At 30.3% G+C, this 20,686-nt stretch overlaps 3 protein-coding genes across 5 annotated transcripts; 2 read left to right on the plus strand and 1 right to left on the minus strand.

Annotated features, from left to right (window-relative positions):
- The first annotated feature begins 1,590 nt into the window (after positions 1-1,590).
- On the plus strand, positions 1,591-4,497 carry LOC149892395 (uncharacterized). 2 transcript variants are annotated; one of them, XM_090080487.1, is made up of 2 exons: positions 1,591-2,444; positions 2,555-4,497. In XM_090080487.1, exon 2 carries the CDS (start codon positions 2,738-2,740, stop codon positions 4,352-4,354), a length of 1,617 nt encoding a protein of 538 aa, XP_089936613.1. In that variant the 5' UTR covers positions 1,591-2,444; positions 2,555-2,737; the 3' UTR covers positions 4,355-4,497. The 2 variants fall into 2 exon arrangements, with proteins under 2 accessions (XP_089936613.1, XP_089936612.1); XM_090080486.1 differs by having other exon boundaries at positions 1,591-4,497.
- A 5,407-nt stretch (positions 4,498-9,904) lies between these two features.
- On the plus strand, positions 9,905-12,644 carry LOC145188064 (histamine H2 receptor-like). 2 transcript variants are annotated; one of them, XM_090077871.1, is made up of 2 exons: positions 9,905-10,607; positions 10,952-12,644. In XM_090077871.1, exon 2 carries the CDS (start codon positions 11,265-11,267, stop codon positions 12,501-12,503), a length of 1,239 nt encoding a protein of 412 aa, XP_089933997.1. In that variant the 5' UTR covers positions 9,905-10,607; positions 10,952-11,264; the 3' UTR covers positions 12,504-12,644. The 2 variants fall into 2 exon arrangements, 1 of the variants encoding a protein (XP_089933997.1); XR_016449648.1 differs by having other exon boundaries at positions 9,915-10,029; positions 10,952-11,063.
- A 5,426-nt stretch (positions 12,645-18,070) lies between these two features.
- Positions 18,071-20,673, minus strand: LOC145180447 (acyl-protein thioesterase 1-like). Its single transcript, XM_090077872.1, has 10 exons — positions 20,529-20,673; positions 20,183-20,214; positions 20,034-20,099; positions 19,897-19,944; positions 19,461-19,531; positions 19,113-19,172; positions 18,917-19,032; positions 18,779-18,824; positions 18,583-18,704; positions 18,071-18,500 (listed from the first exon to the last, which is right to left on the minus strand). Exons 1-10 carry the CDS (start codon positions 20,571-20,573, stop codon positions 18,450-18,452), a joined length of 657 nt encoding a protein of 218 aa, XP_089933998.1. The 5' UTR covers positions 20,574-20,673; the 3' UTR covers positions 18,071-18,449.
- Positions 20,674-20,686: the final 13 nt, after the last annotated feature.

Below are 20,686 nucleotides of genomic sequence, written 5' to 3' on the forward strand. Positions count from 1 at the left end.
AAATCAGATTTTCAAAGTTTGATTCCGAATGAGTTAGAGTTCGTTAGTATTTACAACATTTTACATCATCTGCCAGAATGTAAAAGATGCTCTAATTCCTGGTTTTTAGAAAACTTAGTGGCCATGCACATAGTTTAAAAAGACATTAAATTTCTACTTGCTTTGCAAAAGAACAGTAAATGAGTGTGACCCTCCAGTTGCAGAGTGCCTACAGTACTTCATGGAAGAATCTGAGAAAAAGCTACCCAATATGGCATTGGAAACAAATACAATATATCAATTCATTTCTGCACCCATATTATAAACGATATATACTCAAAAAACAGCAAATAGCGAGGAAGGAAGGGAAGCTGCCATCAAGGAATTGGTTGACACTCACCCAACCACAATCCAGTTCTACAAGTCATTGAGTGATGATCATTTTTCGCTAGAAATATCAGACCTTGATGAAGCTATGTATCCAGTGGACTTTGAACTTTTGAAAAACAGGAGGCAGTTTTCAGCGCAATCTTCCGGAACTTCACAGTCAATCCAATCAAAATTTAAGCCACCCTTGACAATGGCCATACCTGAAAGGGAAATGAAAGCCTTGAAATAGTGGGATTAAACAAAAACTGAATTAACCTTGCTAGTTGGTGTGGATAGAAGTTACATAGCTATACCTATAACTTCTTCTTCATCAGAAAGGATGTTTTTAGTAGGACGTAGAACTGTAACAGATTTAGGTATAATGTAAACCCAGAAATCACTAGCATATTAGCTTTTGTAAGTCAGAACTACATAAGAGTTCCTTATAACCTCAAAGAATGGGAAAAAACGTTTGAAGGTGAGCCATATGGTTTACCTCATGTCACACCACCACCACTACCACCACCGGAGAAAACTCAACAACAGGGAAAATCTAAAACCAAGACTCAAAAACAAAGTCAAATTAAAACTAAAAAAAGAGGTGTACCACTTCTTGACCTAATGGGTAAGATCAAGTGAAGTATCGTAAAGCTCATCCGAAAAATTGGTGCACCCAATGTAGTGAACCAATGTGGTAAACCGGTGATACTAGCTCGATCATTTAGCTGCTAAAGTCTGGTAGAAGATCTGAGTTTTTCTTCTTTTAGCTCGTTTTTTTCGATAACCCAGAATTTCTCAAGCCAGATCCATCGGGGTGAAAGACTATTTGTCGCCAAGACGTTAAACGGGGTGATGTAGGCAAGCGTCAAACATCCCACTTTCAAATTGGCATTATAGCCGAGGGGAAGTAAAACTTAAAAAAAAAAAAAAAAGAAAAAAAAAAAAAGAGGTACACCTCTAAAGGCTTCTCCAAGTCAAGTACCACAATCTGAAACTGGTTCTTGACCTAAAGAGTTACAACAACTTCAGCTAGACACTCGAGAGAATAAAGGGACTCCAGATCAACAAGAAGTTAAAGAGGAATGAGAATAATAAGTACAAATCTTTTATTCAAGTCAGATGATGAAAAAAAATCTGATGATTAAAAACTTTTTTGTTTAAAACTTTAAACGCATAATTTTTAATAAAAATGATAATAACAAATTAAAAAAACTCTTATTTAACATTTCGATTATCGCACAGTGGAGTATTTGTATGACAAAACCGCTCAAAAGTCAAAAAATCAAGTTCGCATAAAAGTCTTATTAACTTTATTATTTTCAAGCTAGATAATTGCTTCATTAGATTATGTAACAGAAAATTCTTCTCGATTTTTCCTTTTGTCGTATTTTTGTTCAGAACGTGGCGTTGTTATTTGAAATTTCGTGGGAAAAAAAAATTCAAAAATTTGTGACATTTGCTATTGCAGCTATTATTATAATATTGTTCAGTTTTGAAAAAATAAACGGCTAATTATGGCAGAGGAAGGTATGACCTATATTTTAAAATAAAATTACATTAAATTTCTGTAGTTATTGTGCATAATATAAAGCGTTTTTATGATGGACTATTTGAGTTTTAATTTTCATATAAAATTATAATGTAATAATGTTTTTGTTAACAAGTATGGTCTTGTCGAGTTATAATTTTTTTACGAGCAATAACTATAGGCTGTAAACAATCAGATACTTTTGTAAAATTATCCGCCAACGTCCGCCACTTTTTATATTAACGCTTCAAAAATAGTGTGTAGACCATTTCGTAATATACACAATCTCGTAAAACGTCTTGAAATAGCTATAAAATAAATTCTTGTTGTCTAATTTTTGAATATTTTTGTACAAACTTAACCAAACTACGTAAATCTTAAATTGTATCTAATATATTAAACTATCAAACTATAAAATCTCAAAAAATATATATATATCTTATTTGTCTTTCATTAAGGTCACACCACTATGTATTTACTGATTTTATTATTTATCATGTAGATTCGACAGAAGTCAAAAAGTTGTTCACTAGAAGAGAGTTATATGAAATAATGAAAGATTGTAAAGGTAAAAAATTTGATGAAAAGTTTTCGTTGTTAGAAGAACACCTTATAACAGTCATGAAATATCCAATAGATCAAAAAAGTACCATAACAAGAATTTTAAAATTCTTTAAGAGTGATTTCAAGAAAAGATGGATAGCTGCAAGTTATAAACAAGAAAGTTTTATAAAAAACAATAAACAATGGCTCAAATCAAACATCGAGCTACCTTATTGGTCAATAAACATTCGACAGAAACCTGGACGACCATCAAAATCATTTATAGAACTAAGTGATTGCAGCAAGCGTCGAAAAACTATGGATTTGCGCAAACAGGTCTCTGTTGATGAGTTGACGTACGCAGCCAGAATGAGCCAGCACACTTCAGGAAATACTGATGTTTCAAAATTTATTAAAGAAATTACGGCCACGCCTACCAGAGCAAAGAAATACCGAAAAGCATTTAACTCTGCTTTTAAAAAAGTAACTGTCAATAAATTAACACCTCAAGAGGCACTGGCACTGTTTGTAGAAGGCGATTTTACCAGAAAACAGTGGGAACTTATTCAAAGTAGAAACAAAAGTGTCTACCCCTGCTACTCAATAATACAACAAGCCAAAAAAGAATGTTACCCTAATAAGGAATCGATACAAGTAACCGAAACAACAGCTGAAATTCAACTACAAGCATTACTTGACCACACTACATTACGCTTATATAAATATGTCTCAGAGGTTGTAGAAAAGTGTTCAATTGAAGAAAAGAAAAATATGGTTTTAATATCAAAATGGGGTTGTGATGGATCGCAACAAGCAAAATTTAAGCAAAAATTTCAAAACAACACCGACAGTGATGCAAATATTTTTCAAAGTTCTTTAGTACCTCTGAGAATGATTGTTAAAATTGATGGCCAACAAGAAAAAATTATATGGCAAAACTCAGTCACCTCATCTCCAAGGTTCTGCAGGCCCATTCGAATACGTTTCATTAGTGAATCTAAAGACATAACAATGGACGAGATAGAGCACGTAAAAAACCAAATAAGGAATCTCAGGGAAACAAGGTTGCCCAATGAAATTGGAAAAATAAAGCATACCTTGCTTTTTACAATAGTAGATGGTAAAGTGTGCAACGCTGCAACTGATACTACATCAACTATGAGGTGCTACATTTGTGGACAAACATCGAAAGATTTTAATAAATTGATTAAAAAAGAGCCAATCAATACGGAAACCATCTCATTTGGACTCTCGATTCTTCATGCAAGGATCCGCTTTTTTGAATCGCTTCTTCATTTAGCTTATAAAATACCTTTACAAAAGTGGCAAGCTCGATCAGACGAGGAAAAAAAAATTGTCAAAGAAGCAAAGAAGAAAATACAAACATCCTTCAAAGAAGAATTAGGGCTTCAAGTAGATATACCTAAAGCAGGGTTTGGAAATACGAATGACGGCAATACGTCAAGAAGATTTTTTTCAAACCCGGAATTATCTTCACAAATAACTGGTGTTAACTTGGATTTGATAAAAGGTTTACACGTTATTCTTGAAGTCATTTCAAGTGGATATAAAATTGATGCTGTTAAATTCGACGCTTTTGCTCATGAAACTGCTAAACTGTATATCAATCTGTATGGTTGGTATCCCATGTCTCCAACCATGCATAAAGTTTTGATGCATGGTGCCGAAGTAATAACTCATGCAATCCTCCCTATCGGCCAGTTATCCGAGGAGGCAGCTGAAGCCCGAAACAAACACTTTCGGCAGTACAGACAAAATTTTAGTCGAAAGTTTTCTCGTATCGACTGCAATACAGACGTATTAAATAGGCTGCTATTGAGTTCAGACCCATACATAAGTAGTTCTAGATCAAAACGGCATAAAAAAACGTTGCCTTTTTCCAAAGAAGCAGTCAATATGATGATCTCAGCATGAAGCTTTGATAAGCGAATATGTCTTTTTGTTAATAATAAATTACTCTTTAAAAAATTTTATTTTTTTAATTAAACATTTAATTTTAATAAAACTCTGTGTTTTAAACTAATAAAGCGAAAAAAAATTCATAAAATATTTTTGAGCGGTTTTGTCATACAAATACTCCACTGTGTATCGATAGGAAAAGCGGTAAATTGATAAAGACGGTAAATAATGTAAATAATGTAAAAACGGTAAACGATAATAAAAGCGATAAATTTGCGTATTACACATTCTTATGCAACATTACCACAGTAATTACACATATTTATCGTTTCCAGCGTACTTTTTTCTTTGCAAATTTACCGCAGGCCGCGTTAAACGTTTTACAAAAACTTTAGCAAATACGCGTAAAGGATTTCAGATTTATGTCTTTTTACGCACTTATGGCGACTTAAGCTAATGATCAGAAAGCATGATGATTTGCACGTCGTCTGGTCTAATCTTGCATCTTGTCATTACTTAAGAAATTAATTAAATGTTATTAACCAAAAGGCTTCAATTTTCTCCCAAAAAACATGAATCCTGCAAACATACCACAACTCTATCCAATTGAAAAACTTTGGGCAAGCATGAAATGCAAACTGCCTAAGGGAAAAATGGCGGCAGGTGTCACTTAATTCTGCCGAATTTGGGGAGTAGTATTACGAAATTTTTAAAGGCTATGAAAGTATTTGGAAATTTACCAATCTTGTAGTGTAATAAAAAGCTTAAATAAATGAAGATTTTTATAAAACTCTCCTACATTAAAATCCTCTATTACATTTAAATCACAAAGTTGGTAACACAATCGCCCATTTTCAGAAATAGTCTTCACACTGGCAGTAGTGGCATTCGATCAATAAAAAATGTTTACAAATGTAACATTTAACGTTTGATTTGTTTCAACATGAAACAGAAATATGAAAGCGAATCTTCGAAAAAAGAGATTGAACAAAAAGAGCAAACTGCAGCTCCAAAAAATGCCAACATTCTTTTCATCAAATCAAATGTAAAATCAAATCGTAAATAGAGTTGACATTCATCGTTTTGTGTAATTGGCATTTAACTTGTATGTAATTAAACAACATTAAATTTATATGTAAATAAAGAGTATTTAGGTCTTTATGGTTAAAACGAAAATAGTAATACATGTTATTTACAAATTTGTCACTTTTTCATTTCAAACTTTTTCATTATATTTTATTATATAACTTATACTTGATTATGAAACGTAATTTTTTCTTCTGTGCATTTTATTTTATAAAATGACCCTACTCTATGATAAAAATTTAATGAAGATGAACGTATTTAATTCGCTCATTCTTTTCATATTGCAAGAATTCCTAACTGTAATAAGACAATCTTTCATTATGGGTTTTTAAGCCCACCACCCGCTATTATAAGATTGGATTGTTCCATACTAGTCACTGGTCAGAGTTCACCTGCGCACGAGATTCGTTTAACTTTTTTTCTGAAACAAAAATTTTTATTATTTTTTCTGAAATCTATATTTTTATCTTTTAACTGTCTTAAAATTTGTCTTTTAAAATTTGTTTGCATGAAACCAAACTAAAATTTGTTTGCATGAAACCAAACGAAAATGTATTTTCAGCCATCCAATTGACATTTCTCCATACAACCATTTTATTACTAAAAAGTCTTATAGAAACGATGAGGTGCATATTTTTCCATCTTTCGATTTAATTACCGAAAGATGGAAAAATATGCATAACCAAAGTTATAACCATTTCTATAACCAACATTACAGCACTTTTTCGGTATTGCGAAATATATAATGGAGCTTAACTTAATTTTGAGGGTTTTTTTATTATCATAAAAAAATATATTTATTTCTTAATTGTAAAAAATGTATTTAATCAAAATAACTTCCATCGTTTGCAACAACCTTCTCCAATCTTTTTTGCAACATGAATTCCATTGTAAAAATATTTTTCGGGTTTTTGAGCTGGTCCAGCATTCAAGTCACCTTTTGACTTCTTCAAAGCAATTAAAATGCTGCTCTCCAAGTGAATGCTGCTTTGACCGAAACAAATGATAATCTGATGGAGCAATGTCTGGTGAATATGGCAGGTGGAGTAAAACATCCCATCTTAATTCTTCAAGCGTTTCTTTTACGCATTTTGCAACATATGGACAAGCGTTAATCGTGCTGAAAAATTACTTTATCGTGTCTTTTGGCGTAATCTGATCGTTTTTCTTTAAGAGCTTGATTCAAAGCGATCAATTGTTGTTGGTAGCGTATGCCTGTTATAGTTTCTCCAGGTTTTAGCAGTTTATAATACACCACACTTCTTTGGTGCCACCAGATGCAAAGCTTAAGTTTCTTACCATGAATACTTCGCTTTGGCGTAGATGTTGGCGCTTGACCAGGGTCACAACACAACTTTTTTTTGCATTGGATTGTCAAAATAGATCCATTTTTCATCACTTGTAGCAATTCAATATAAAAAGAATTTTCTTTTGTACCTTTGGAGAAGGCTTTCACTCATTACCAATCTTCTTTGCAAACCTCTTTCTTTCAATGCATATGGCACACATTTACCTTCTTTTTGGATCCATCAATTGAAAACGCTTAATAACTGCAGCTTCATCCAATAATTCTCGCAATTCCAGATCTTTAAGCTTTTTTGGCTGACCAGGGCGCTCCTTAGATCAAAATCACCACTTTTAAATCGTCTAAACCAGTAGTCGCATGTTTTAACAGATGGTGCATGCTCTTCAGAAGTTTCTACAAGCAAACGATGACTATCAGCTGCAGATTTCTTTTGATTAAAAAATAAAAGCAGCGCATGCTGCGAATGATATTTTGAAGACTCAAAACTGGTCATTTTTGGTAATAAATAAGTTTTGTTAAATTTTCAAGATTAATTGCTAAATTAGAATTTAAAATGCTAAAATCATATATAAATTTAAAATTCATGCTAATTTTTAAAATTTTAAAAGACTTTCAAAATTAATTTAACCTCCTGATATATAATTTAAATTATACAAATATTATTAAATCTGTGCATTTGAAACTTTTAAATCTTATTCAACGTCGTAAGACAAGACTTTTCGGCTCACTAATTTTTTGTCTTCAAGGCAACAAATTCGGTCGTGTTATATAGGAAGCCATGTTAAATAGAAAGCCATAAGAAATGAAAAAATGCAAGATTAGGCCAGAAGACAGGCGGATCATCATGCTTTCGGATTAAAAGCATCGTTGAAATTTTGTTTTAAATTTAAGGTAAAACCAAAAATTTATTTAGGGAGACTTTGATGCCTATTGATGATTGTTTAAATGCTTTGTTATTTTAAATTTTATCTCCTATTTTTTTTTTAATTCTTTGTTTTAATTCCTTCTCTTTTCTTTTTATTATTTCACAGGTTCTTACTTATCTAAAGAATTTTCTTGATTAAAGTCAATGGTATTCTTCCTCTCTGACTCTTATGGCAAAATGACAGATGTGTTGTCTTCAGGGGGAAAGTTGTTAGATATGTTAGGTGGTCGTAATCCAATGATTTGCAACGAGTTTTTCCAATCAATGTTTGCTCAAAAGTTATTTCAATCTTTTAATTGCGTTTAAGAAAGAAGTTGTAAAAAATGTTTTTTTATCAAAAATTTTAAGTAAAAAATTTCTGTAAAACTCATCCTTAAGTTCCAGAGATCAAAAAAAAAAAAAAAAAGAATTTAATGTTATAAAAGTTTTTGTAAATCAATTATTTATTGTTGAAATATAGCATCAATTTTAATGGTAAAATACGGAATTTAATCATTATTTCATTTCCCTGAGTTTTTCATCATCTGTCTCTTGATTTTGCCCCCTCTTGATTTTGCCCACTCTCAATTTTCATAATGAAATAACGTTTAATGGTAATAAGTTTAAGCAAAAAAAGTACTTTCATTTTAAAAAACTTTGAGAGTAAATTAAATTTAGATAAAGGTCCAGTCATAAAAATTTCATTTTGGCCATTTTTTGGCCATTTCAAAATTGTTTTATTGCAAGATTATTTTTCAAAAATATTTTTTAATAGAAATCAGAGTTGTAGACTTTTTAGTTAAATTAAGATAAGGTAAAATTTTTGAAATTCAATGAGCAACTTTTGTTTTGTTTTCTGCGTCCGCAAAGAGATTTTAAAAGATGCGATAGATGAATCTTAGATAAATCTTGTGATGCGAAAGAAAAAGAGGAGAGGAGAGGAGAACGGAGGGAAAGAGAGAGAAAAGCGCAGTTTTATAAAAAGTTGTATTCATGTATTTTTTTTTATTAATGATCGATAAACTCGTTTTCTTCACAAAAGTAGAAAGAAAATAGAAAGTTAAAAGTCACCCATTAAAACCCACTGAAAATATCTCATTGTGTTTTATAACTCAACTTTACTATTGCAGAATTAAATTCCAAAGGGTGAAGTGCAATAAAAACTCGTTTGATTGTGTTCCCTCAGGTCAAACTCATTCAAACTACTTGTACCAGGGGCTCATGCATGAAACTCATACACACCGCATACAATATCATTTTTAAACTTTAAAAGGCCCAAAAGATCTATTTTGACAATCAGTTGTGAAAATTGGTAAATCGTTATAACTGCTCTAACAAGTTTGACACTTCTATTTTTCAGATAATGATAAAAAAAAAAAAAAAAAAAAGAATTCTAATTAATGCTTGTTTTAAATAAAAAAAATTTTTATTTTCAAAACGATTTTCAAAATTCTGGAAGGTACATTCGAAAGGGTGGTAGGTTTTTTCGTAACTTTTCGTACTGTTTTTTATATTTATGTTCAAAACATCGCATTCCAATGTTAAAGAATATTAATGAGTACACGTGAAAGATATTAGTGGCGCAAATGCGGAGGCCATCTTCGTGTTTTTATTTAAACAAAAATATGGGAGAAATTAAAAGGTTAATTGCCATACAAACAAAAAGTTTGATTGCCATACAAAGAATATGTTTTTTAAAATCAAACCCTATTAAAATTTCACATTTTCCCATCAAAATGTAGGCGGCTTCTAAATTAAAAAAATATAATTCTATTAAAATAAAAAAAAAACAACTTAAAACCACAAGAAAATTCACTCATTTTCCGGTTTTTTTAACTTCAAACTTTCAACAGTTGATGTCAATCATTTAATAATTGAATCTTTGATTGAAACTAAACCCTGGTTGAGGAAGTTATTTGCTTCTAGGAACGGAAACTCGGAAATTTGATGTAAAAATTTGTCACAATTGAACTGGTTTGCCTTGAATTTTCTAGAACTCCTTGGGGTGGCAGAGAGCTTTTTATGCAAATGAAATATCTATAAATGCATAAACATGAAGTAACCTTCGTGGAGTGAAAAATGTATAAAAATTTACTAACAGTTGAAATAAACGTTTATTAAAAATATTCAAAAGTAAAGGTTTATTTTTCTCTGATTAGCATAACATCAATATTTAACGGGAAATAAATTTGACCTTTCATAATGATCTAAAGCTTCCTGAAAAAGATAAATAAAGAAAGCATATAAAAGTTAATAATTGTACAAATTTGAAACTAAACATTGATTCAATATTGATTATTAAAATTTTGTAATCATCATTGATATTTGTTACCACGATCCATAAATAGTGCAACACATCATCTTTAATTGATTTTGGTTTCGTCTTTATATTGTGTAAGAAAAAGCTATATTAGATATTTGTGGTATTTAAATTAAATGAATTTTAGTACAATCTCCGATTTAATGCAAAATATTAAGAGCGCATTTTTTGGCTTCTTGATCATGAATTTTTGTGTCTTTTTATTTGTATAAGTTGGTACGCCTGCTTGTAACAAATAAATGCAGCTATGCGTTTCTTTAACACTATCTGTCTAGAAATCTAAAGCAACCGATGAGTAATGAGACAATGTAACTGTTAATTGCCAAGTAAATCAGATCGCCGTCATTAGAAATTGTTTAAAGTCATTTTTTGTACGAAATAAAATAAAATAAAAAAAAAATACAAATCAATTCAATAAACTTTATCAGGAATGAATAAATCCATTGCAATTTAGTGATTGGTCAAACACCGAACAGCTTACTGATTGGGGCATCAACTCTAATTAACATGAAAACAATAACTTCTAAACCAACAAAAAAAATTTATGCTATGTTAATACAATTGATAGTTTACTAATGAAGTCATTTGGCGCCATCTTAAATTCATCAACTTCGTTAAAAAGATTTTGATGAATAAATTCTGATATTGTATGGTAGGTTGTTATAATACAAAATTATTTCTTGTCTAATACTTTAATCACGTAATTAATATCAGAGAGTTGCTCTATAGTGGTATCACGATTGCTCAAACACGCCAATCTTAATTATTTAGTTTAAAATAAAAATTATCTGATGACAAAAGGAAGGATTAATTGCAAGAACGATTAAAATAATGAATTAAAAACTTTGAATATTTAAAACAAAACGCAGTTATTTTAGCTTTTAGTAACAAAGTAGTCTTGTTAGGTTTTAGAGGGAAAAATATTGTTATGAACTTATTAATATTGTCTGTTTTCTTGATGCTTGCGTTGATGCTATTTGTCTTGTTATAATTTAGTTACACAACTGACGCGTCCTTTTTAGTTTTGTTAATCCGCCGCCAAAACGTTACTTCGAAATTTCATATAAATAATGATCATCAGAATTACGAGCCAGTTTTTATTTTGAGCTTCATTGCCGCCTTTTATTTCAATTCACAATAGAAATTCGAACAAAAGCTAAATGGATTTAAAACAATTTTCAGCAAACAAGCAACCTTTATTCCTACGAGTTGCTACTTAAATTTAGCTTATAGACATATGTTCCACATTGTTTTAAACAACAAAAGGGAAAAAGAGGCTTCAGATTAATCTTGGTGTCTTTGGTATAAAATGGTTTTTTCAAACTGCTCTTCTTTAATTAAGCAGCATTTTGGTGGAGAAAAAAATGCTTTTATTTCGGACATATTGGTGTTATGTCACAACTTAGATAATTTCAATCCGAATCTCACAACACAAGACGAGTTTTTCAACGGATTTTGTTGCTCGAACAGAAGCTTGACAAAATTATGCCTTGCTTTTGGAAAAGATTATTTAAAAAAAAAAATCAACCTTTCATGCGCTGTGGCTCTTGATCAAAACACCTTTGATTTGCATAAATACATCTTGTATACTTACCTCCTGCTTTCTATATGCTTGCCCCTTGGATTAATTGCAAACTCTCTAATTCTCTATGCTGTTCTACGGCACCGATGTTTACCTAGACCGACTGGGTATTTTTTGTGCAGTTTAGCAGTTGGAGATATTGGTGTTATACTGGAGTTTCTCAGTTTTGTAATTTATAATCAGTACATCGGAGGCATCCCAAACAGAGTTAATAAATTTCTGCTTCCGTCGTTTAATCTTCTTTTCGCATCAGTATCTTTACTACAGATCAGCGTAATTAGTATTGAAAGAGCGATTGCTGTGTCTATTCCTTTAAGCTACCCAAAGTTTGTTACCTCTTCTCGAGCGAGGTACTCAACGCTTTTTGTATGGGCAATAAGTTTCACATATTTCATACTATCTATCATTCGCATACCTATAGAACTCAAAACATATGCGAACTTTTTTTTTTACTTGTGTGCAGTCACACTGCTCTTTGTACCGATGATTGTTGTTCTTTTTTGCTACGCAATGGTCCTGTTTAACGCGTATCAACAGCTAAAACAAGAGAAACGAAGATTGAAGACTCTCTCCACTGTCATGTATCCGAGGATAAGCGAGAGCAAAGATATGCATCGTCATTTCAATAAAAATATGCACCTGAACCGCTTCAAAGAACTAAAAATATCGGCAAACATTGCTGTCATAGTTTTGCCGTTCCTCTGTTGCTGGGGATTTTTTACATTTGTTCATGTATATGAAGAGTTAAACGATATTCATTTTAATGGGTTTATAAATTGGTTAGTGGTCGCTTTACCGTTTGTTGTTTCAAGTACTAACCCGATTGTTTATCTGTTATTGACGCGTTCCTTGCGAGAAGCAGTTCGGTCAATGACCGTTAAGAAAATATCAAAGTGGCTCTACGTTCAAGAGAGCGTAGCACTAACGTCAACAATGACTAAAGAGTGCGACGAAAATTACCTTTAAAGCGTAAGTGCAACTTTAGGTAACGTGATACTAAAAAGCTATTGGTTTACTATTTTATTTTTTTATTTTCTGGAATCAGAAAAAAAAAAAAAAAAAAAGATGAAAAAATAGAGAAACAAATTCAAAGATGATATAAATCTTCATGCTGTCGATCATGTTAAAAAGTTATCATGTCATCCACACGCTATCCTCATGTAATCGATATGCAACCTTCGTGTTATCGACATGGTAAAGATTTTATCGAGCTTCTTGTTACTGATCGTGTCCATGATTTAGGCATTTTAATAGTTTGCTCAACTTTATTCCCTTTGTTAAAAGATATATTATAATATTATTGTTATTTAATTGATTACATATTTTTTATGAATAATTATATTACTTTCGGAAATCAACGCCAACGAAAATTTATTTTCTATCACACTTTTCTGAATTAATTGCAAAAAAGAAAGTGGAGGCAGAAAGAGGATGTTAATGCTTCATTTTTCATTTTGAAAAAAAAAACAACATTAAAAGTGTTTTTCCTTTAAGAAATTGTTTAACGTCTTTTCTTTTTCTTCCATCATTTGCACGCAATAAATTGTGCAATATAATGCGTGAAACTTTTACAACTATTGTAAACAAAATTAATTTTAACTGTTGATTTCTTCTATTGATTTAAACTTTACATGCAACGGCTGTTATTGACTTTCCACCCTACAAAAACAGAATTTTAATTATTTGAAGGGTGAAACAGAGCTTGTTTGTGAATAAAAAGGAGAGTATTCGTAAACTATTAATAAAAGTGCCTTTTTTTTTATCAAGAATTAAATAAACAAAATTAAAGTTAACTTAAGATCATAAAAATTCTGTTACTTATTTCCTTTAATAAATTTGATGCACAAACTAGTTTATATATATATATATATATATATATGCACTAGTCATATACAAATATAAACTTTAATATTACAACTATCCTGTTACGAAAGTGAGGCCAGCCCTCATTCATGAATTATTTAGGGTTTGTAAATTGTTGTATAATTTTGTAAAAATTCCTTTCGAAAAGTTTAGGAAGTGCACCACCTCTTATCTGAGGATGTTTTTTTGCCTTATTAAGAGTTAAACAATGAAAGAGAATTAATTAAAACATTCTGTTATTAGGAAGGATATTAGTTTAAACAAATAACGTCTTGGACTGCTCTAACCAAATGCTCTTTAGACATTATAATTAATCATGGATATCGGAATTGGAGGGGATGATGGGAAGGACCATAATAGTCCAAAACAATACACAATTAATCCAAAAACAATGCACAAATGATGCAGATACCAAATGTCTTTTAATTTTGACAATATTTTAATCACAGTACAAAGATCATATTAGATTGAATTACAGTTGAATTTTTCTAATAACTTTTATTTACGTTTTCTAATTTTATATATTTTTTATACCATATAATTTTTTTCCTCTTTCTATTTCACTATTTCAATTATATTAATTTTATTTATTATTTAGAAGTAAAACAGGAAAATGATTTTATAAAAAAGAAAAAACGTTTTTAGGGAAAGTTTTAAATTAATAAAAGTTTTTGAAATTCCTCTGCAAACCAATCAAAATCAAAATCAAAAGAATGTATTGTGTACATTTTTTCGAGATCATGCTGCTTTTCATTCATTAGTAACCAATATTCGCTCAGTAAAACGTTTAAAACATTTTCTGTAAACTTATAAAAATTATGCTCCTTGCTTTTTTGATGTTCACACTGAAACACATAAAGTGGACTGATGTTTGTCATTTTCAATGTTTTGAATCTTTACTTCGACTCAAACTAGTGGTGTTTTTGATTTGATTTTTACTTAATCTTTTATCGACTTTTATAGTCATATAATAATATAAAAAGCTCGAACTTTTTCTTAACTCATAATTAGAAAAAAAAAAGGAAAAACAAATTTTCGAAAACTTTTAAAAACAATGAAAATAAAGTTCCTTTGATTCCATAAAAATTATCAAACACAAATGTGAACTGTGCAAAGAGCATTTTACATTGAGGAAAATTACGCTTATAAAATAAATTGCAAGGAACCTTGAATGTATATTATTGTAACACACGTTGTTTTGCAAAATGCTCAAACTCTCAAAATAAAAAAAGGAAGTTAAAAGTAAATTAAACTCTATCAAGTTCAGCCCCGTTTCCACTAACAGTTAATTACCATAACCTTATTTTGTAATAAGCTAAAATTTTTTACTAAAATTGGTATATAATGATTTTTAAATGAGATGCGGAAATCGTTTTTCATGGTTACGGTCCTAGTAACAACATTTCTTACATTTTATCTTTTTCACAGTTGCAGACAAAAGTATTTTTACAGTCATATTTTTTTTGCAACAATTTTTTAACAGAAAATATTTAAACCATTCTTGGTCTGTGAAATGTTCACCCATAAAAAATTTTAAAGCTACCATATTTACATTTTTTCAGCAAGTTTCATTAAAAAGTTGTTAAAATCATATTTAAAAATGTTCACCCATAAAAAATTTTAAAGCTACCATATTTACATTTTTTCAGCAAGTTTCATTAAAAAGTTGTTAAAATCAAAAATTTAAAAATGGGAAAGCACAAAGATCTCTGTAAAATTAGTTGTAAATGCAGTTAATAATTATGCAGTTAATAATTATGCAGTTAATAATTATGCAATTAATAACTATGGACCGCAAAAGTGGAAGATGGTCGTCAAAAAAAAGTAAACAAACAGCTTTTAAGGGCATGGATCAAGATAAAAGTATTGAGGGGAAGTTTAGAAACAAAATGGTGATATGATCGACCAACAAAAGCTACTGAAAGTGACGATCATTAGCTATGTGAACTGTCAGTACTCTCCAAAAAGCATTTACATTGGATTGGTTTTAGTAAAATGCTGTGGAGAGTAAGTTTAGTTTGTTTTCATCTGATGGTATTAAGGATGTTAGGACAAAAAAAGAAAACCCCCGGTACACTGTACCAACCGTAAAACACGTGGGAAGTAGTGCCATGGTTTTGGGATCATTTTTCCCGTGACTTTATGTATCAGTTCAAATTAAGGGCATCATAGATACCAAATACTTTACCAATTAGGTGAAAAATCATATGCTACCCACATATGCTACCACATGTCAAAGCAAAAAAGTTAACAATAGTGTCTAGCAGGATGATCACCCTAAACACACTTCAAACGCAGCGAAAAATTGGTTCACACCTTCTAATGTGCGTGTTTTGGACCTACCCAAAGTCCTGACCTAAATCTTATTGAAAGTTTATAGGAGGAGCTTGATTGTCAAGTTAGAAAAGAAAATTATAAAAACAATAAGGATTTGTCGACAAAATGCTTCAAAGATGTACCGCTGTGATTATCTCTAAAGGTTGCCAAATGGTAATTAATTATAAATTTTGTGAACTTGGATAGTTATCTTTATTTTTTCCCTTTTTTTAAAAAAAATTAATTGAAATTAAAAATGCTTTTTACGCGAGCAAAATGGAAAAATATTTAATTTAAAAATGTTAATGCAAAGTCCAATTAGAAAATCTTTTACTGAACTGAAAAAATGTCGCTAAAAGGTTTATTTAATAAAAGATTGAAATTAATGATCTCTACTTACTTTCAATGTTTTTATTTATGCGAAAAATAGTAGTGAATATTCTTTAAAAAAGAATTTTTTTGTAACTTCTAAACACGTTTTTTGGCTATAATTTGAAATTACAAGACGTTAACAAACTCATGCTTTCTTCATTTTACCACTGTCTAATGTTTGGTTTACTTAGTTGAAATGCTGTAATGGGTAAAAAAAAAAATCTTGTGAACCTTTAAAAACAATATTTCAGGGAAATCGATTTAAAGATGTACCACCAGAAATTAGTAAAGTTCAAAATTCTACTTCTGAAATGATTGCTGGAGAAGCAATCATTTCAGAAGTAGAATTTTGTTCAACGAACGCAAAAAAACGAAGAACGAAAATTAAATTATGAACCTTAACTGTGGGCTTCCGTTTTTTTAAACCAAGTAGCGATTGTTTACTAGACAAATGCTTGTAAAGGATCATGGGAACCCGGAGTGTCAATGAATCACTAAATGCAATAGTTTGGTCTCGATGTCCTATATGTCAATATTGCTGTAATAAAATAATTAAAATTGGTGTATGTTCAGCAGTTATTTATTTTAATAGAAGTTTTAAAGTGAGATTATGTTAAAATGAAAAAGCTTTGAGAAATCAAGTAACTTATAAAATTTTAAGAGTTTTTTTTGCGATTACGTTTATTTTCTTTTTGATTTCATGGTTTCTCAGCTTATTAATATTTTGCTTAGTTTTAGTCATCGGTTCCTTTCTTAGGCTTCAACTTAAAACTAAAAACTTACTTCAACCTAAAAACTATCCAAGTAGGTCTACAACTTGTACTAAATTTGAAATTATTTAATTGGATTTTTATGAAATTCTGGCCTTTAAATCCTCTTAACTCAGGTCAATTTTTTAGATCAATGGTCTTTTGTCAATAAAAGGAAAACAAATCAATAAAATTTATTGAAGTTTTATATTGAAAAAAATAATTTTGTGACAAACTTCTGTTTATAGAGTTTGTATTTTTCTTTGTTCTGCTTGAAAAAAAAAAAAAAATTGCAGTAGTTAATTTAGGGATAAGTTATCGAATAAAAAACCAGCAAAGTTTCCCCACGCCTTCCCCCCCTTCCCCCCATCGTGTTCTTTTCGCTAGTCAATGAAGAGAAATTTTTGTTGTTGTTTCAACTAAACTTTTTAAAAATTAAAATAAAAATAGCGAATTGACAATTTAGTTGAAGTTAAAAAATTAAGATGAAAATAGAAATATTAATGGGACATCTCAACGAACAAAAAAAACCGCTTCTTTTCGTAAAATTTTGATTTAATTTGATTTTATACGCTGTGTGAAAATTTATAGTACAAAGACTATTTTAATCAATATAATTATTATAATTATCATAACAGTTTCTAGTTAATCTAAGCTTGAATTAGCTGTTTGATGTTTCTATTGGGAGCATCAAATTACTAATTCAAACTTTAATTCTCCAAATCGACAGCTTAAACCCCATTTCATTCCCCGCTCCAAATGTTATTGCTTTAATGATATCTAATATAATAATTAACAATATTTCAGTCATTCTATAACTTTCTTATAAGAAAGGAAAATGAGATAAAAACAAACTTCATTTTTAAGTATTACCTACGCAAACTGAGTGATCTCTTGTAAACACAAGTGACTTTCACATTGTGCAAACTATGTTCAGTGTATGCTTACCGACAAAAAAATACCTTTAATCGTTCTGTGCAAATGTTGATAACTCTACTTTAAATCGAATCGAATGACAGTGAATTACAATGGTAATAACATACAACAGGAGACAGACTACTTGGATTACTCTGGTAAAGTTCATTATGCAGTTGCATAGTATGTTAGTAGCACGTATATTTAAAAATTGACTATTGAGCTCGAACTAGTTTAGTACAGGATTTTGCACTTATTAACTAGTTTAGTGTTGCATATTAATAGACTTTTGTTTTGTTACAAATTTATAACATTAAATATATGTAATGTATATTTAATGATTAAAATCTTAGCATTATTTATAACCTTCTTAACTCCTTTTTTGGAATAAAGTATACACTCCAAGCAAACTCCACATCATAAAAAAACTAAATATTTATTCAGTTGGTAACATAGTAAATCTAAAATAGCGTATTAATAAGAAACGAAAATTACCCCAAAAATACGTATAATGACTATTTTCATACTACTTTTTCAAATTACATATAGAGAGGTGTGATGATGAAATCGTTTTCTTGGGTTTACATTTAAAGGATGAAATAAAAATTCCCGATAATTAACTAGTAACTGAAAAACCATTAAAAATTAAAAAAAGTGAATTAAGTTTTTTCTATCGAAAAAATTTGTAACGTGATTTTTACTTTTGAGGTAAAACTTTCGATATGAACGATCGAACATCTTGCATTTCCTATAATAATTAAAGGAAAAACATTATTAAAAGACGAAATAATAACACGCCCTTCGCATTTGTTAAGATTAAAAAATCTCACTTTCATGCAAGAACTATGGGCCATCCCGCTGTACGTATTGAGTGTGGTGTTTTTGTAAAATCCTTTTAATAAAGTAGATGTCATCAAGCCATAGTTATATTTTACCACAGGATCGGCATCCCCTGAAGGCAAATAAAACTGAAATGATGACAAAACATTTAAACTGTGAAATTGTAACACAAAGTGTTATAAATACCGTGAGCCAAAAATATTTCTGAATTTTTGTTGATTTCGTTACACATCTAAAAAAAGGGTATTTAAAAAAAAAAATAAATAAATAAAAACGCATCAAAATACAAACATCAGAAAAAGAACTCTTTTAAGAAGAACCCACCTCTGGGAACTTTTTATGAAGAGGCATGTAAGTGCTGAGACCAATACACCCAGCTAATTTTTTCTCATAAGTTAAAAGGGTGTAAATAGCAACAACACCGCCTTGGCTAAACCCTCCTGAAAATAACATAAAAACCGATAACGAGGTTGCAATAAATAAAACAGAAATTATTAACTAAGAGCACTTAACAACAAACCAACTAGAATGCGATCTGAAGGGATGCCATTTTCCTCTTCACTTTTGATGATTTTTTTCACTAAAAGAGAGAAAAAAACTTCGATAATCTTGAAATTTGTGCGGCACTTTTTCTTACTATTAAATTCTAACCGATTGTTGAGCATAAAATTGACGAGTTTTTATTGACTTGATTTGTCAAGTTAATCTCGCATCATACCTTAGATTTATTTTAAGAACAACACATAAAACCCTTTAACTATCTGCAACCATTTCAGCTTATATTGAGGTAAAACGAAAACAAAGTACTAAAAAATATCTCGCGCTCAGCACACAAAATAATCTTAAAGAGGGTAGTAAAACGTCTAACATTCTTTTGCAGAGTGTTGGATCCCTTCTTCATCTGCTTTACTATCCTTTTCTAGTGAATAAATATCAAACCTATAATAAAAAATAAAAAAACTATTTCTAATAAAACTTCTAGGATAAAGATGTATAAATTTCGAAATAGATAGCTATTCAATATATATATGATTTTATTTACACACACACACACACACACACACACACACACACACACACACACACACACACACACACACACACACACACACACACACACACACACACACACACACACACACACACACACACACACACACACACAAACACACACACACACACACACACACACAAACACACACACACACACACACACACACACACACACACACACACACACACACACACACATATATATAAAATTTACTAATTGCACATTATTTACTATATTAGTAAAAACATACCACGCGGGCATGGACATTCCCATATTAAGAGTAACTTTTTGAACTGGTCTAAAAAAATGATGCTACAAAAAATTTAGAAAGTTTTAAAAGAAAGTACAAAGTTTTAAAATTTAAGAATGCATTTAAAAAACACCTACGCATTGGGACATATGTACTTAACGTATGGCAGAGCAATCTCTTCTAAGGCTGCCAACCATCCATGTCTAAGAAAATCCCAAGACAACAATTTAAACTTTAAATTGTAGAAATTATGAATGGAGCAAACTTAAAGAAAATATTTATTTACCCAGTATCCCCCAAACCATGAAGAAAGATTACCTAAAGCAAAAGTTAGACCAAATTAACCTTCAACAAATTATTATTTAGTGATATATAGAATTTTACTATTAAGCTGTTTGACTTTATGAACTGCAGCTGTAAGTATCTCTCTATATATATAGTAATATATAGAAATACTTACAGCTGCAGTTCATGAAGTCAAACAATTTTAAAGTAAATTTTTTAGATTTTTTCAATAAAGAGAAACTTGTCACACTTCTAATAAAATAGAAACTTTTGCCAACTATCAGCAGTTAAATAGCAGAAATATCATTGAAGTACTTTAAAAACAAAACATGAAAAATGCCTCCTACTGTTGCAGTGTGTTTAGCCCTGGGTAGAACTGTGGGAAACGACATACTAATATTTTACTAATGAAAATTAGAATCTTGGTTAAGTTTATGTTTTTGTTGTAAATTAATAATAACTTAGGAAGTTGCATATTTGAAAAACAGCTATAAGAACTTTTAAG

The sequence above is a fragment of the Hydra viridissima genome, unplaced genomic scaffold, assembly GCF_058129835.1.
Source record: "Hydra viridissima isolate aposymbiotic clone 2 unplaced genomic scaffold, HvirCarnegie_v1 scaffold_2, whole genome shotgun sequence".
NCBI classification, from domain to species: domain Eukaryota; kingdom Metazoa; phylum Cnidaria; class Hydrozoa; order Anthoathecata; family Hydridae; genus Hydra; species Hydra viridissima.